At 38.0% G+C, this 19,166-nt stretch overlaps 2 protein-coding genes across 3 annotated transcripts in view; one reads left to right on the forward strand and one right to left on the reverse strand.

The window, feature by feature from the left end:
* Positions 1-19,166, forward strand: part of LOC139113344 (protein artichoke) — a 138,007-nt gene that overhangs the window by 86,058 nt on the left and 32,783 nt on the right. Inside the window, exons 2-5 of one of the 2 annotated variants that reach the window (XM_070674444.1) lie at positions 2,041-2,115; positions 5,602-5,740; positions 5,865-5,957; positions 6,116-6,156. In XM_070674444.1, the coding sequence (XP_070530545.1) occupies positions 6,147-6,156 (10 nt within the window). In that variant the 5' untranslated portion in view covers positions 2,041-2,115; positions 5,602-5,740; positions 5,865-5,957; positions 6,116-6,146. Of the gene's footprint in view, positions 1-2,040; positions 2,116-5,601; positions 5,958-6,115; positions 6,157-19,166 lie in introns of both variants that reach the window. The other variant, XM_070674443.1, reaches the window with a different exon arrangement.
* Positions 10,547-12,967, reverse strand: Hbg2 (alpha-glucosidase). The gene is made up of 2 exons (XM_070674487.1): positions 11,678-12,967; positions 10,547-11,586 (listed from the first exon to the last, which is right to left on the reverse strand). The coding sequence occupies exons 1-2, from the start codon at positions 12,922-12,924 to the stop codon at positions 11,088-11,090; spliced, it is 1,746 nt and encodes a 581-aa protein (XP_070530588.1). The 5' UTR covers positions 12,925-12,967; the 3' UTR covers positions 10,547-11,087.

Genomic DNA, 19,166 nt, shown 5'->3' on the forward strand with positions numbered 1-19,166 from the left:
AACACGGCGAGTGGACCGTCGCCGAGCGTCTTCCGTATACATGCAACTACGCTGCACGGTTAATAACAAGTTTCGTCGTCGAAACGGAGGAGATACAGGGAACACCGGCGTCCTATCGCGTCGCATTGTAAACTGTGCGCGAAACGTACTCGTGAACTCCGTCGCGGCACCTTCTCAAAGACGGTTAGACGCTAACGAATGGCATGGAAACGAGCGCGGGCTTAATCCGAGGGATCCCTTTTGTATTACCATACCGCTGAGTAACGGTGATAAAGATACGAGAGACGGCAGCTACGCTTAACGTTTCTTCATCCCCCGTCATTCACGCCGGAGAGCGGGCGGGTCGTTCTTTGGGCGGAAAAAAAAAAAAAAACCCGCGAGGTAAAACTTGCCTACGGCAATCAAGCGTAATTGCGCGCGCGGAAATGCAAAACATAATCACCGGCGGAATCCTATTTTTCCGACTTCTCTCGGTAACCGACCGAAAATGCCGGTTGGTAGAACTAGTCATGCGAGATTCGTAATTACGGCGCGTAATTACCAGATAACAGATAGGCAGGCCGAGTATCCTCGTTTTTCTTGTGCTGCACGTCGAGAAAACGTGCCACCGTCATTGGGTGCAAAGCGCATGCTGCTCCCTTAAATCTCTTCCAGTGCAACAAAAAAAAAAAAGAAAGAAAAAAAAAGAGAGGAAAGCTTCTGCTAAGTGAATTTTAAAGCGGCCCGCAAAAGCCGTTAGCGGTAGATGGAAATTTGAAGTTGTGGATAACGACCACTTCAAACAATCGATGAAATTCCGTTCACACTTCTGCGAAGGTAGAAATATAGAAATATCTATAGATACATATTGAAGAACTAATTAAAGTATTAAGATTTATTAGAAATAACGACCGCACCGTAGCATGCAGAGTTTGAATAAAATATATTACCACCGAATATTTCATATTTGATATTAATTTTTATTTTGTCGTATCTTTTTATAATATATGTAACGAGCAACTTCCGTAGCTTTCCGTTACGCAGAGAATTTCCCTTTTTCTGTAACAACAATCATATATCATATGGCAAAAAAATGCCGGATCCCTTTTTTAAAATAAATAAGCCCTTTTCGTCTGTACGTTTTACTGGTAAATCGGTCGCAAATTTTTCTGGTGGTTCATACGAAACCGATACGTTGATTCGCGTGAATCCACTGATGATTACCGACGCCTGGCTCGTGTTCTGTGTGAAAATCCGATTAGATCCGGTTTAAAATCGATGGTAACCGGCGGCGGGGGTCCACTCGCGACGGATGCAAGCCGTATATCGATGAGGGTCAGCGCGCAGTGGTGGTGGGCAGTTTGGAGGGAACGTGTTTGAACTCGGTCGAAGGGCGGATAGCGTGCGGACGGGAGGAGAGAGAGAGAGAGAGACGGACGTGCGGCTTGCAATTACCATTCATTACTTTGTTGGGGCCAATTGACATAACTGATTGGTATTCGGCACCCCGTGCCACCCTCAAAGGACCCTACCGACCGTCACGAAGGGGGCTAATGTAGTTACGTTACGTCTGCGCCGCGAGCTACGTACATTTCCGATCGCATCCGTTCGCGTTTGCTCACGGCGTCGCACGCGCGGAGTTAAATCACTCTTTCAAGAATTAATACGGTTTCGAGCGCGGCAGACCTCGCGGATCGTGCACGAGGATCTGATCTTGCCGGAGAGATATCTGCTTCCGCTCTCTCCTAGCCAATTTATTTTACTTCTGTCTCGTGATTTTTCTTGTTGTCTCTCAGCGAGCGTACCTGACTTCTGACCGCTAATTTAATTTAAAGCGCACCAGAGTTTTCAGTGTATGTCGGCTTTCTCGAAACCCGTCAACTTTTCCAGATGTAAGTTGGGTAGCGTAAAATTTAATTTAAAAGAAAGGTACGCGACGGAAATTTAAATGCTAAGCTAATTTTTTAAATCTAATTATGGACATGTAATTGTTATATTAAGAAATTAGAAATATGTTGCATCTTCATCAATTTAACGTAAAAAATTATTCTCTTGTTGCAGAGTTTCCGCGCAGCAAGATGGTGCTACGATATTCTGTGTGAGGCGCACCGGCAACTTTCGAAACCGCAAAGCCAAGTAAGTAACAATAAGTTTGTTATCAAGTAACTTTATAATAATTAGTAGAAAAGTAATATTTGCAAGACAATTACTACGCGTGAAGAGTAGCATGGCTGTAACAAAATACATAACGTTCGTTGTAATCGATACACTATCTTACGCAAGTCATGTAAAGTCATACAATTCACCGTTGATCAATCTTTCAAACAATACCGAAGCTATTTAAGAAACGCATTTAATTAAGTTAAATTAAAATAAGATTATAAAAAAATTTCTTAATTTTAAAAAATATTCGTCTCGAGGCGACAGCTTTTTATAATTATCTACGAATTTGATAAATCTTAATTTCCGATCGAACATTCTTTTATCTTTCGGCGTTCTTGTTTTACAAATCTAATCGACTCTATCGCAACCTAAATCGAAATCTTTTTCCTTGACCGAGCACTATTTTTACACGAAAGAGGTACACGAGAAATAGAAAGTCAACTGATAAATAGTTCCTAATGTTTCTTCGCTTTGGGTTTCTCCTTCTTCGCGGTACGACGCTCCGAGTACACTTACGTCTGCAAGAATTTCGGGCTCGCTTAACTCCGTTCTCAAGAGAAATTCTAACTTACCGTTAAAAGAAGCGAAGCGAAAAATTCTGCTTCATTGCGAACGGATGATATTTTCCTTCGCGGGAAAGAACGGTCTCAGTAGCATTCGCGTGTTCCTTATCGCGGCAATGTGGAACCATCATTTCCCTAGAAAAGCCCTCTTAGAATGATCACTGAATGAAAGAACGGATATTTAATGGAGCTGCTGGAATTACATTTCAAGTGCCACATCGGGCTCAAAACTTTGTAGAAGAGCGCGTAAAATTTTATATAAATTTTAATTAAATAACCTATAAAATAATTATTACACTAAGCAGTCTTTTAGCACGCATTATCTTTGCCGTAATTACGTAAAATTTTTTATCACCCGTTTTCCGCTTTTAATAGAATTAATTTAAAATTAATTTTTACAAAAAAATTTAATTAGTACTCAAATTTACACAATAACTTTTTTTATTAGAAAAATTTGCTCTCGAATAATATTTAATTCATATAATTACTTAAAATATTTGTTAACAAATTAATTTTTTTAATATCAAATAATTTATTTGATATCATAATGTTTAAAAAAATTAATCCATTTGTAACAATTAGATAATGTCGGTATAAGTTATATTACAAATTCTTAAAAATTCGTAGACTCTATTTTATATTGTAACATACCTTTCACGAAGTGGAACATATTCTTTAAACGTTATCTTATGATAATGCGTTCTCAGAAACGTATAGTAGAAAGAAATATATTTCAAAGTAGAGCCCATTCAGCATTGTGTGTAACGTTATTTATTACGGCGCGTCAGCTGTTTCCAAAGTCGATAGTGCAGCATCTTTGAGAGAAACGTACATATCTATCTCTCGGTGTACAAGTGGATCTTAAAAACGTTCACGTTGAAAGAATAGCCGGGTCAAAATGACGTTCCATTATATCGATAAAATGCAAAGCAATCTCGTATTTAATTTGTTGCAATTGCAATTCGGCTAATTTGTTCTCTTACCTCGTACACGCCAAACCATTTAGAACAATTGTGACTGTTCGATTTTGTCAAGACTCCTAGATTAACACTATTCTGTTTCTCACATGAGCTGTATAAACACCGCGAACAAATCAAGGCTTTGTCGCAAGTCGCAGTACAACATCGGGAATGGCACAGTATTGCACGTCAATGACAACGTTTACACGACCCACTTTACACCGGCTTACTGTGTCTCGAGTGTTAAATGTGGCATAGACCGTGATTTTACGCTTTGGTCACTACACCCGTGTAATTACGTGTCCGTATTGAAGAATGGATGTGCTTCTAGCAAGTAGAAAACGCGATAACTTCGAATTTAAAAGTCACTCGATACTTATTACGAAAATAAATGTCTATTTAGGAGAAGGTGCCCGAAATAATTTTTTGAAAATAATAAGAAGCTTATTTTAAAATTTATAATTAATGTAATATGAAATTTTGGAGAGGAAAAACGTATGTGCTCGCGCGTACCATGCACCGCGGGTGGGTTTCGATGCCGTCGTACGATAATAGAAATAATATAAATGCTGAGAGATATTTGATTAACGAAAAATTGAGAGATTACGATGTTCTATAGAAATTCTTTAGATACTTCTATCGTTTAGAGGCTTTCCCAAAGCGTGACAGGGTTTTCCAGACCACGAAGATTGCAACTTTGAATTGTATGTAAAAAAAAAAAAAAACATACAAATAAATTGTCAATTCAATTTCCCTCTCTCTTTCTCTCTCTTTTTTTTATCCAATTAATCCGATGTTGGGATGGCTTCCCTTCACGCTACGCCTGAATACAAATCGACCACCGACCGATGACTCTTATTGCAAAACGGCAATACGATAGAAACGTGCGCTTCAAAAGAGTATTTGATACGCACTGCATTGCACGTATCCATTGCACATGTCTCCCTTTTCCGCATTTATTTCCGTTTATGTCGTCGAACACGTGCCGGTGTTCAATGAACGTGTTAAAAACACGGGATATTTATAAATCGAAATAGAAAAAAGCGATTGCGTTATCATACGTCAAAAATTCAGTCAATAATGCGCGAATAACTTCGGAAACAATGAAAATAAAGTTTAATTGACGTAGCGCAACAAATTCATGCGCCGTATATACTTTAATTTATACGAAAGAACATTTTCACTGAATTGTATTCTGTCTTAAAAAATTGGCTTAACGCGTAAATTAGCTGTTAATTATTACCGCTTAAAACCGACGCTAATTAGGCTTGCTTCACGAGCGAGAGTCAGCCGACGTTGAATTTGCAAGTTTTGAAAAATACGTAAAAAAATCGTCGAGCGTGCGCAAAATTTGTTATAACAATTAAAAGAAAAGATAAGAGTGAGCGGCGTACGTGCCGCGCGCGAGCTACGTTCCCCCCACCACCCCCGCTATCCTCACTCGCGCTCTGTCCTTCTCCAGCGGTCGACCGAGACGTACGTACTCAGCACGTGCTCCGTACGTATTAAAGATTCACGCGTAATCGACGGGCCAGAGGAACATAATCTGGCGTAAATTTCCTTCCCGGATTAATTGTGCGTACCGGCGACCACGTCCTTTGATACGAAGTAAGTAGAAACCTCGTGTACGCGTATATTAACATCGCGTCTCTTTGCCGTAACCTAAGTGTCGACGAGTACAGTCGGGCTCGAGGGAAGAGGGTCTCGATCGACCAGTCCGCGATAGATTTGGAAGACATTTATTCGTAGTGCAGAAATACGAAGCGTGGAAAATTCTATTAATGTATCTTTATAGTTGCGTAGTGTTTTATTAAAGTAGAGGTCGGTCACCCGCGCGGCGTACACATCTCGCGCGGTTATCACGTGAAATGTTTACTCTGTGAAGTGAATACTTTTCGTCAATTTTGCTAATAAAATATAACTCTTTTTGGTTTCAGATTAATCCAGAGGAAGACTTTCATCGAAGGAGCACTAAAGCCTGACTTCCCCGTTGGAAAAAAGTGGAAGTGTCGCACGCCGAAATTATACTAATACGAGCCGCGGCCGGTTCGCCGGTTGCTCCGGAAATTTTACTAAGTAATTGGGCATTCTTTTATATATAAAAATTTTTTTACGGGAGTGTCGTGGACTATATCGCGCGTTAGTGTTAAATAAAAAAATTAATTCTCGCGACAATTAATTAATCGGGCGCGTTTACAAGTTTTCAGTGCGCGGAAGGATGGCTCGTCACATCCCAACTGAGAGGAGGAGCAGGCCCGGGACGGGCATCCTGCATCGGCGGAGCAACTTTTAGGTGAGTTTCAATTCTATTTTTAAATTGGTCATTTTTATTAACTTGATTTTTATTTATTTTTATTAAAAAATTAAATACAAACGCGTAATTATTTTTTTTGTTTGAACATTAATTGTTTTCAGCACGTCTATATTAATATTTTCCATTTTATGTTACAGTCACCGGCAGAACTCATCAACTCCGCCGTTCATGCAAATTGGTGAGTCATATAATTCTTTTCTTTTGTGGTTTGCAATTGGGATCTCATAAAAAATAGCGCGCATATGATTTTTTCTACTCATTGACAAATATATCACGATGTCAAATCGCGAAACCGTACGACAAAACGTCGTATTGGAAATTCACGAGTATCGCGTTGCAACGTAAAACGATTAAGAATAAATGACACGGCTTGCAAAGTTTCGAAAGTATTCTAAATTTTTTATATCTTTGAAAATAATTTATATCTGGTATATATCATTTACTCGGATCAATGCTCTTCTTCCTTTATTCTTCCGTATCCAATTAATAATTTAATTGCATTTGTACGTGGGCGGAAGAACCGTTAGCCACTACAACGGATTTGACACATTATTATTTCACGGAAAAGCTAATTAATATGTCGACGAGATACGCAAAACAAAGCCTCATTTTCGTGACCGATCAATGATTTGGGACAATGTAATTATCAGCTCCATTTACACCATTGACAGTGATGATTCATTATCGGGTAAAAGGCGAGCAGACCATATGCGCCGCTATTTTTATGGTACCATTATGAAAAGCTTGCCTAATTCAGTCTGATGTCATTAACGTCTGCGATTCGGCGATAAATTATTCAGGATAATTGGATTCAGGGCCTGCATAAAATCCACTTAGTATATAGCGCCCATTCAGTAAGGGTAGTCGCGGCACATGCACATAAAAAGGGAGAGAGGGCGGGCTAATGCTCAGAGACAGAGATTATTTTATGCTAGGCTCTATGGCGCGTTGTAAATCGACGCTGTACGCGAATCGCTATGGATAGCGTGTTTAATAGTTGCCCCTACAGCACCGTGTAAAATAATACCGTTCGTAATTACCAATACTTCTACGTGCTCGCGATTGGAATTTAAAGTCACATAACATCGTATATTATAATATGTTACGAAGACACAATTTCAAGTAGAAAAAGTATTTTTTTTTTAACATCTCGACGCATCACACATTTAAAGACGAACTTATTAATACGTCGTCTTATGATATCGATTAGATTTGCTTAGACGGAATTTTTTTATTAAATACAATCTGAATAAATACGAGCGATAATATGAATATTAGACGGTATTAACGAGTACACATATTTTTACTTACATCTTTTGTTCTCAATTTCGTGTTACGTAAAGAATTTTAATAATTACTTCGCCCGTTGCACGTCAGTTACTTTGTTACTGTTAAAGAGGTCCTTACAAAGATCCGTTTGCAAATATGCCGATCTTTAACATCGCAGATTGTACTTGCTCGTCTTCCTGCATTATTAAATGAAACGCGAAACAATTTCTATGAAACGAAGGCGCGCCTATGTATACATGACTTCAGCAGCTACTTCGTACTGCAGTACGTACGGCACACAAACATTTTTCATTTAGAATGCTTTTAAATATCAAAGAACGCGCACACTAGGAGGCAAGGAAAGATCGCAATTCTTCACGGATTTCCGTTGTCTGTACCGCGAACCGATTTCTGTTTGGACGTCTATTCTCTGCCTGCAGAAAGACAGAAATAAGACTAAAAAGAAATGAAAGGAACGCCGCGTACATAAAGGGATAAACGTGTAAATACGTGAATTAATAAAAATTTTCTAAATTACCAGCAGGGTAACAAAGCGCGCGAGTGGTATAAAGTTTATGTCACGCATTCAGTTGCGGTCGTAAAAATTAAAAATAGGAAAAGAATGAAAAAGAAACGAAGCGTAGTCGACGAATGCAAGCTTTGTCGATTTGCCGTGCCCTCGTGGCGTATGCTGGCACATGCACGTAATACATGCGCGATATACAAACGAAACCGCCGTAGAACGAAAGTGGTGCATCTCTTCTACCTGTCTCGGGGACGAGAGAACGGCGGCGAGAAGACTCCGAGACAGAGAAGGTTGAAGAATGTGCACTCAGCGTGATTGGTGCTGCGCGCCGGTACATAGTGCCGGCTGTCGGCATGAAAACTCGAGAATTTTCCCAACTACTCATGTGAACACAGCGTACGAGGACATGCGTGCAAGTCCGCCTCTCGCCGCGTAGCGTCTTAGCTACCTTAGCTGATCGAAACTATCGGCTTTCCTGTCGTAAATCTATTTTCTCCTCCATATTCTGCTTTCCTATTTCCGTTTTAGTATAGGTAACGAAAAATATGTAAGTGTACATCAGTCGCATCTCTCGGTTGAGCACATAGACTTTGGTTACTCGAAAGGGAGGATTTTATATACGCATTCGAGATAAATTTCAAATATGTTGATTAATAAGAAATGAATATTTCGATACGCATTTACAAAGATTTGTCTGAGAAATATTAGTGACAGATATGTTAAAGAAAAATTTTATTTTTTTATTTTTTGATGTGCGTTTCGAAAATTAGATTTTTAATCCTTTTCACAGAATTTAGGAATGTATTTTATTAATCCGCTTTAAATAATATCGTAAATCAGACAGATGTCCAAATTCTGCTTGTCTTGTTATATTTGGTGAACAACAAAACGAATTTGCATTCGGATTTTCGAGAGATTTTCCAGTAATAAAATAATATTCGGCATTTGCTATTGGTTTATTCGTGTAGATGTAAACAACAAACAATGTTCGAAAGTTGCAATGTAAATGCGGGTTGAATAAAGTACCGTCACCATTTGTCAAAGGTTAATATTTATTAATATTTATTGAAAGATCATTCTCACGTCGCCGTGAGCTGCAGCAACCACAAAATCAAATGTTATCATGAAACCTGTGACGCGATTTAATACACGTTGTAATTTTTCCCTTTTTTCATTAACAATACATTTTTTTTTTAAAGTACAATTATTACTACATTTAAAAAATTAAATGCAGCGTTAAAAAATATAACAAACGCGAGTCAGCTTTTTGAATATTATTCCGCTAAAACAAAAATATTATATTAATATAAAATCAAATACGTTCGCTTATTAGTAAATCAACGTGAGTTAATTATTCACGGGTAATTGTTACAAAACGTATTTCCGTCTGTAGAATATTAGCAATCGGAATTCGCATAAAACAAACTTCTAACGTGGACTTTATAAGTGACTTATGCGTATTGCATACATAAGTCTGAAACTTCGTGTTAACGGACAGTTATCCGCGAACACAGACAGGAGTTTAAACCAAATCTGCTACGGTGAGCACAACAGAGGCCCGAACCGGGCATAGTGATGCAAGTCGTATCGACGCGCGATCCTGTCGGCATCTCGGAATGCGCGCTAGGTGCATAGACTATCAACTGCTGTAGAATATTCATTCGGAGTCTAGCGTCCACGGTGACCGGCGTGTCGACGAAGTTAACCATAAGCGCCACGACGGGTGCATCGTGTCGCTGTACCATTTCTAGGATTTCCTCGGTGACCAACGCGGTCTGTCCGGAGAGTCTCGCTTAATAACAGGGCTTCCTTTTCAAACACGACAAAGATTTTGAATACACTGTAATGCGACACGGCCGCGGCTTTTTGCACCGGCAAATTTTAGTCCCGCAATTAATGTTCGCTGGAAGCCAGGTATATTCATTACTAGAAAAGCCGGCACTCGTACTAATGTCTCATTGAAAAAGCGTCCTTTCTGGTCGCGTCACGGCTTCGGATAACATCTGAAATAATATTGAGATACGATGATATTGAAATTAAACAAATATCGTAATAAGCAGTAGAAGTTTCTTTTTTATCAAATTTATATTTTAAATACAAATAAAATTTCTTTTGGAAGTTTATTGAATTAAAAATTATTTTCGAACATTGTTAATGGAAATAACGCTAGAATTTAAATTGAGGTATTCAAATGTCACGTCGCAATGAGAGTCGGGATCTGCTTGGGTAACGTTGAACTGATGCAAATGATATTGTTTCCGTACCGAGTTCCATTCTCAAACGGAGCCTTGGAGGACGATCCTCATCCGGTTGTTTGGTGGTTTCCTCGTACCGTTCGCTATCGCGTCAAGTATAGTATTCGTCGTATGGCTTGATCCGTTGGATTTTTTTTTGTTAACTGTTTGCGTTCGTGGGACCTGCGGTTAAGTTAGCGCGAAGTTGAGGATTACTTTCAGTTCGAGAGACTTCGCCTTCTCCACGAGTTTGTCAGCTAAAATACTGTAATCTTTGTCGACAGCAATATAATTAGCGATGTCAAATCTAAATTCAAACTACGAAATAGCGTAGATTAGTGACAATCGTGTACATTTGCTCCAATGTCCGCGATACGTTCTAATGTGATAGGTTTTAAATCCCCTATGCGATCTCCGTCACTGTCTTTGAAATTCCTCGAATAGACACGTCAATTATTAGAACAATCAACGTTGAGCTAAAGACATATATAGGTCAAAACGATTGATGTAATTGTACAAATAAGTATTTAAAATAAACATTTACACATAAAAAATTTTATTTAAGTTTTAACAAAAATCGAGTTATTGGAATATGATTTTTATTTGATAAATTATTGGTAAATAATTTCACTTAAAAATTACTGATAACGATAAGTTACGTTCTGCACGATAACATTGAAATACTGATAATAGCTTTCCACTTATAAATTTAATAATATGAAAAAAAATTGTCACATTTTTATTAAAAATGTTTATTGTATTTAATAAAAAGTTACTGCAATTCTTATAAAGACAATTATTAAAATAACAAGAAGCAATTGAATTAAAAAATTTAATGAATATCGATATGTGCCTTGAATTAACATCAGTCTAATTAAGTACATTACATGTAGAAAGCAACAAGAAATTATTTTTATTCCGGCTAAAATTAAATTTATTTTGTCAAATAAAAATATAATAATTTGTAGATATACAGAACGGTACTAATTACATTGATTTGAAATGCCATTGAAATGATTTTTTTTACGATTAATAATAATTTGATTTTCATAAGAAATTATTCGTAAGAAAAGTAATAATTTAATCAAACAAATCTCGTGTGGCGAACACGACGGAGGCCGCGCCGGGCAGAGTGACGGAACCCATATTGATCTCCGTTCTTGGACGTAGTTTAGAGTGCACACTAGGTGCATAGACGGTCAACTGCTCCGGAATATTCAACCAGTTAGTTACATCTATGGTGACATCGATGTTGTCGTTGAAGTTCACTATGAGCGCCACGACGGATTTTCCGTATCGCCGTACTATCCCTAGAACGTTTTCGGAGATACAGCAATCAAAACAGAACAATTCAACTTCCAAAGAGCCTTGCTCGATAACGGGTTTCTTCTTCAATTTTATCAAAGATTTGAACACTTTATAATGAGACCAATCTTGGTTTTTTTGCGCTTCCAAATTCAAGAATTTGTAATTATCGTTTACTGGGAGCCACGTTTCGTTATGAGTAGAAAAGCCAGCATTAATCTCGCTGTTCCATTGGAAAGGCGTTCTTTCTGGATCTCGTGATTTTAGATGATATCTGAAAAAAAAAAAATTATATATTTTACACGCGATCTAATTATTACACGACAATTAATTGTGTTTCAATTTTTTTTTTTTTGCGACAATACCTGTCGGGTCCAGCAAGGCATCCAGCTGGATCTACGGTTTCGTTGTACGTGAAATTTCTGTCGAGCATACCGATCTCGTCGCCGTTGTAAACTACACTCACGCCTGGCAAAATTGTCGCTATCATATTAAGTTGATCGGCTCGTTTTTCACCGAATCTGGAAGCTGCGCGATGATTGTCGTGATTTCCCACCACCCAATTTGCAACATATTCCGTACCATTAGGTACATTTTCTATCCAACGATCGATTAAATGCTTATGATCTGCCGCACTGGATTTATTATGCAGATCACCCATAAACATAAAATTAAATGGTACCGTTGAGCCCGATATATAATATTTCATAGTGAGATCGAAGTCGGTATAAGCCTCGGTCAGGATCATTTTTGTGTCAGGATTCTTTGGATGATTATTCATTAACTCCCTCCAAGACTTGAGAACCTCGTAAGTTTCCTCAAGATTTTTCGAATAAATGTGATCTAGGTAATCGTAGTCGTCGTCAGGTAATCCAGGTATGTTACTTAGCGGCTCGTCGAGAAATCTTTCATCTTCGTACATATGATTGATAGCGTCAATACGGAAGCCTTCCACACCTCGGTCCAACCAAAAAGTTATTACGTTTTCCATTTCTTTTCGTAAAGCAGGGCTACGGTAATTAAGATCCGGTTGTCCTTCAACGAATTGATGCAAATAAAACTGCTCCCTTTTGCAATTCCATTTCCAGGCGGAACCTCCGAAAACGCTCAACCAATTATTTGGTGGTAACGGCTCGTCTTTATCATAAGATCGCGCGTCACGCCAAACGTAAAATTCATCGTAAGGTTTTTCCCTGTGGATACTTTTGTTGAACCACGGATGATCGTCGGAGCTGTGATTCGGTACAAAATCAAGAATCACTTTTAATCCTAAAGAGTTGGCTTTCTGTACAAGCTTGTCAAAATCATCTAGGGTACCATATTCGTCGTGAATATCAGTAAAATTAGCAATGTCGTAGCCGAAATCTTTCTGTGGACTAGTAAAAATTGGTGACATCCACAACGCGTCAGCTCCGATGTCCGCGATGTGTTCTAATTTGCTTGTGATACCGTTCAAATCTCCTACACCGTCTTCATTACTGTCCATGAAACTTCTTGGATAGATTTGATACACTAGACTGTTTTTGTACCAGTCCTTACCTGCACTCTGAACCAGATTTTTACTGGCCACAACGGCCAACGTCGTCACAACAATAATACACGAGCGAAGCATTATGTTAGTTTGGCTTTGACTGTTTACTCCGACTGCTTTTATATGAGGCAATAAAAGTATAAAAAAAATTTTTTTTTTTAACTAACATTATCAACTGATAAACTTGTTTAAGTTTAATCGTGAAAATTATTAACTGATAACGATACCTGCATTGTTTGCTCTGCCGTTTATATCAAGTAGTGATATCCATGATTTTATGCACAATCGGTTGCATTGTATTACTACTTTTATCGCAATATGTAATAATTATTGCAATTGTGCATTCGATGTGAAATTATTCCACTGCTATTATCTATTAGCTATACTCCATATAGACGTATAAAAACACGTTGACACAGATATTTGCGAAAATAATCACTGCTTGAACTTGGCTGCAAATAATCGATATAATTTCACAAAACATTTCACGTTTGCCATACGTTTCGCGGTGTGATATTTATTATTCTATCTCGCACAAAAAAAAAAAATTAAAAATTTGACAATGCCCCGAGCGCAGATATTATAAAAATTTCTAGCGACGGAATTCACTGATTCGTCTCGTCATTCAATTCATGTAAAAGTGTATATACGGTTAGCGAACGAACACCAAACTAACAGACCGACCGCGGAACATTCGTCGGCGATGTGTGTCGTCGGTGTGTTATTTATGCAGTGATTGATTTGTTTGTGAACGTTCGCGTTCGATGTTCGTTCGCTAACTATATACACACCTTTACGAGAATCGATTTAGCTGCAACTGTACTTACAAATTCGCAGAATTACATGACCCGCGTGCTATTATAACATGCTCTCTGACAGGAAGAGATTTGCGGTTTTCCCGCGAAAAGCGGCGACCTCGCGCTTTAGTGCCGCGCGTAACGTCGTCTTGTAGCCGGCCGATAAGATTTTTTTTCGATCCGCTACCACTTGAAAAATGGCAAACATTCAGACCCGCACCATCTCGCGTGCGCAAGGCGTTTATGCGTGTTGGCCTCGTAACTGCTATCGCGACCTATGCCTAATTATACAGGTGGTTCCCCACCCGCGTTCCTTACTTTTTTCATACAGCATCGCCACGAGGGTCAATTTAATCTTTGCGCGAGCGTCAAGCTTTCCGTCGGGAATAAATTTGCCATTACCGCGAAATAACGTTGACATAGTTGCAGGACCCTTTCTTTTTTTCCCCCTTTTAGTTAGAGGCTATTTTTCATCACTCTGTACGTGCGCCTAGTATTCCAGTACGGTACGAAAATTTTGCTCCTACCTTTAAAATTCAATGGCGATACTTTTTGAAATAAACTTCCTCTCATAATATGATAAAGTGCCATCGTTCAACATTCTTCGGGAAGCTTTACTATAAAGAACGCGGTGAGAGTCTCGATACAATAGGGAGGAGAACAATTCACCGGCAAAGAGAAAAAAAAAAAAAGAAAAAAGAAAGTAAATCGAGATTGCGAAGTAATTTATTGTACATCGGATGCGAAAATGATATTATTATCCGCGACAGGCTTACAATGCTTTACTGCTTTTCCATATTTTTATTCGCTACTTGATAGATAGCGAATAAATCAAGTAGAGGAAACAACGTGTATGTGGTGTCAAGGGCACTTGAATTAAAATAGATTTGCATATTTTATGTGGAGTCCACCGATATCGCGTGATCTATAAATAATTTTACTATTTAACTTGCATATTTTATGTGGAATCTAATATTATAACATCCATTACATATTATACTTTATAACAAATTTTGCTAATTAACTTACATATTTTATGCGATGTCTAACAGTATCACGTAATCTATAAATTATCTTACTATTTAACTTACGTAATAAATGAATGAATATATCACTTAGACGATTCACACGTCTTTCTACAAAATCGTCTGACAGATGAAAAAAAGTCTTGATGGAAATAATTTTTTACGCCCCTTTGCTCTCTCGGCAGCATTAGGTACTTTGAAACACTCCGAGAAAGGCAACTCGCATTGCGTCGTTCTTTGCATTCCTCTGATATATTCTGTCATAGTGTTCGCGTTTGATATGAAGCGTGCGTTAGAGCTTTCAATGAAAGAAATAAATGTATTTTTCTCATTAACATAACCATAGCTTCATTCACGGATGCCAGTGAAAGGATGAAAAAATTTGCATGCAAAGGGCTAATAAGCCTAGTAAAAAAGATGAAGAGGCTCTTTATTCAATGATCTCTCTTTGTTGAATAATCTGATTCTATTTTAGTCAATAACGCGATGAAACATACATACATTTTTTTTTCTTTTAATAAATTTTCTTTAAAACGGTGAGATGCAATTTTATATTATTGCGTTTATGTGAGTATTTTTATAGATCGTGCGAAATCAGATAAATTTTAGCCAGATAAAAATGTTAAATCAACGAGTCGGAACAGCGCGAGTAATGCGTAAGAGAAGTAATATAGCGACAACGTGTAAATTGGTCACGGATTAAAAGCCCAGATTTTAAAGAACGTAACCGGTAAAAACGTTGTGTTTTGCGGAATAATTTACGGTTACGAATGCAGTGAGATGGCCGGGAAATATTACCGTCAGCAAGAATTCTCATACGGCTACCGCGGCCGTGAAGTTTTGTCTCTGAGTGTTATTTATACGGGTAATTTTCTTCATGGCTTACGGCCAACTTAATTCATTCATTATCCGGGCGGACGATAAAGACAATTTCGTTGAGATGATACATCATTCTTATTAGCGGCGCTATTCCCATTGTTAACTTTCGTTGGCTCTCAAGTTTATCAAAATTTCTGGTCTCATGATATTATTTATCAACCTTTCCACTAGCATATTAGCATACCCCGGGGAAATGTGTTGGGTTACATAAACCCTTCATTTTCACTCGACGAATCTTATCATACTTGAGTGTTTGAGGATGAAAAATTTAGTAATTTTCGACGAATATTATAATTAAAAATACAAAACACATTAATATATTTTTATTAATATTTTATTTTATTGCCGTTTCTCTTACTGAGGTCTGTATGATTTTTTTTTTTTAACGCAAACACCTCACTGTAATAAATTTGTAGAACAAATATTGCAATAAAAATGATAAAAGAAAATCAAAACAGGATCGTTTTCCAATTTAAAAAATTATACTCTCTCACAACCGAGTCTTTTCGTGACGAGAACCAATTTCCGCCGCGTTCGCGCTTCTATCACCTAATTAAAGTGAGTTTGTGTTACGCGAGTTTTATTTGCAGCGTAATTTTCAACGACCGACGCGACGAGGCGGTATTAAGTCAATTCTCACCGTGAGGAAGCTTTTCACGATGTGCGATCGTTTCGAAGGACCGACGCGACGTAGGCGGGCTTGGTCAGTGGCAACGAGGCCACCTTATGTCAGCCACCCTCAGTACGATGGGGTAGTCAAACAACCCCTTCGCAGTTTACAGCCGTAATTAACTTCCCAGGTTATTAGCCCTCGTTCGTAGCGTTACTCCCTTCCTTTCTCTCTCATTCTCACTCTCTCTCTTTCTATCTCTCGAACTCGCTCCCTTTCTCTCTTTTTCTCTCTTTCTTTCTGATAGTCTCGACAGCCTTTCTCCCAACTCGCTGAATCCAATGGGCTCCAGCTATGTCGGCAAGTTTATCACGGCAAACTTCTGCGAAGAAATGTTTTTAGGAGTTGTTGAAAGTCGGAGATGCTTGGTGGAAGCCATCGTATAATCATTCGGCGTCGCGTGGTAGAAAAAGGGAGAGAAACTATATCCGCGGATAACGAATGACTCTAGAAACTTTTCGGATTAGTCAAGATATGTACAATCGTTCGAAGAAGCGAAATTTTGTAAAATTAACAGGTTTTGAAAGGAAATTAATAAATGAAACTAATTAGAATTAATGATGCGAGCCGGTATTGTAGTTATCAAATTTTAATGATAGTTCTTCTCGATCTGGCTGGTTGACCGTAGTATCTTATTTCCGTTGTTGCGAAAGCAGATGGCATCTGTTGCATTTGCAGACTATTGTCGACAGGTAGCACATTCTTCTAAAAGTCATGACATTCCTTCCATTTGCGGCGCGAACTTTCGTATCTAGATTTCACCGAAGAATACTCTTTCGTCTAACTTTGGATAAGCCTGAGGTGAAACTGCGTGGACATTTTAGTTATATAATTTAAGGAAGTTATCCACGCGTCACACTTTCCACGTCATTTGCTATTTGAAAGAAAAACGAGCTTGGGAATAATTTCGTTACTAGTTTAGGTAGATATGCAAATTTTGCAGAATTGCATAATTTTATTTACAGTGCCAGTTTTATCGCAATCTCATCGTAAGTTATACATAATTATTTGAAATTTTGGCGGTGCACGGCATTTATCGACGTAATAAGTGTTACAGTTGTATTACTTAATGAAATAAATGGACGTCCTTTGAATGATAACGAGAGCGCGTGGTGAACAACTAAAGTAACATTATTACCTTGTACAAGTTGCAAATTGTAATTTCATACTAATTAATTAATATAACAATACAAAGCAATTTCGGAATTGCGAAATATACATTTTTATTTAAAACGCAATAATATATATTATTATCATTTATATTTTCAACTGAGAGAATGTAATTACAAAAATCGTTATACATATATTAAATTTGATTAATACGCCTTCACAATACATAAACGTCGTTTAATGCTAACGTATTGTGAATTTATTTATAATATTTTTAATTATTTCCTGTTATATTTGCATATTTGTTACACATGCAATAACACATAATTTTACTCAATTTTTTATTTTAAACTTTACTAATGTTACTATCTTTGTATTTATCCACATTTTAAAATATACGCTTAAATTTATTTTTGAAACTTTAAGTAAAAAAAGAGAGAGAGAGAGAAAGAAAAAAAAAGGGAAAATAGAACTCTAAAAATGCAAATTTAATTCCATAATCTAGTGCAGAATGGTATGATATACGACAGATATAACTTTAAGCATAAGGGATTATAAATAGCTAATGGAAAATTGAAAAGGAATATTTCTGATTTTCGTTCAAGTTTGCAGTAGAATTCAACGTGACTTTGCAATCAGTTCCCGTTATATTCTATCCTCCATATATATCTATGTAAATGTGTAGAACGTATGTGTATACTGTACGCAGCTGGACGATATTTCGTAGAAGCACCCTCGCGAACGTAATTCAAAGCTACGGATCAAGTTCTCGGGAGATCCTTTACTCGTTTGTACCTTTCTTTCTTTTTTTTTTCTTCTTAATAATTATGCGCCTCGCCGACGAAAGACGTAGACTGGTCGTCACGTCTTGCCGGCCATGAAACCCAGGACGGTTCCTTCTTAGTCGAGGTCGCCAACTCCTTTCGAAAACTTTGCCGAGTCTCGATGTAAACGACTGCGAGGCACTGTCTCGGCATCTCATTACACGACCAGCGCACGGCGGCCCTCCCGTAGTCTTGTAAAGGGAAAAGCCGGTAACTCCCGCGAGAAAGAGGCGAGACGTATTAGGCCGCGAAAGAGCTTTGAGTCGCACCGAAACACACTAATGAACGAATGGGAAATAATTTTGCGAAATTAAGTGGGCAAATTGTCAAATTATAGTTTCAACGGTAATGCTCATTGCAAAATTAGCGGAATTAGAGACGAATTAGTAAAAGGAAACATGCTCCTTTGAGTAGAAAGAAAGACTCTGCTTTTGGAAATGACACGTAGATGCAAGCGATTAAATCGTACGAGCATTTCGAAATTAACAATCGTCAAATCTATCTACCTCTTCTATTACACGCAAAGAGACTTACTTCGTTAAACTATAAATTTGAATAAAATTCGATTAATAATGAGTTTACTTCGTAACTGCGAATACTTAATTATTACCTGATTCTAAACGAGTTTGTGACTCTGCAGAATTGCAGCGAGATTAACATCCGGAATTGGATTCGACCGGTGCGCTTTATCAAATGATCCGATTAATTTATAAGAGGAACTACGTCAAAAACGCAAGTGCTTTCCAACGTAAATTACTGATCCACCTTACTGCGCGATACTTCAACTATCGTCAGCGCTTTAGCTTGTCAGGTACCTTATGATCCCGATAATTACGACGGGGTAATGACAGCGTATTTTCCGCGAGATAGGACTATCTCACGGTGAAACTCTTCGGTATTCGACGGGAGTGAATGGAAATAACGAGAGCGATAACTATAATACACACCGCCAAATCCCGGAATATAAAGTCTGTACGCAGTGAATAGCCGCGGTATTTATTCCGTGGAGTAGGGAAAG

This window comes from Cardiocondyla obscurior, linkage group LG02, assembly GCF_019399895.1.
Source record: "Cardiocondyla obscurior isolate alpha-2009 linkage group LG02, Cobs3.1, whole genome shotgun sequence".
NCBI lineage: Eukaryota > Metazoa > Arthropoda > Insecta > Hymenoptera > Formicidae > Cardiocondyla > Cardiocondyla obscurior.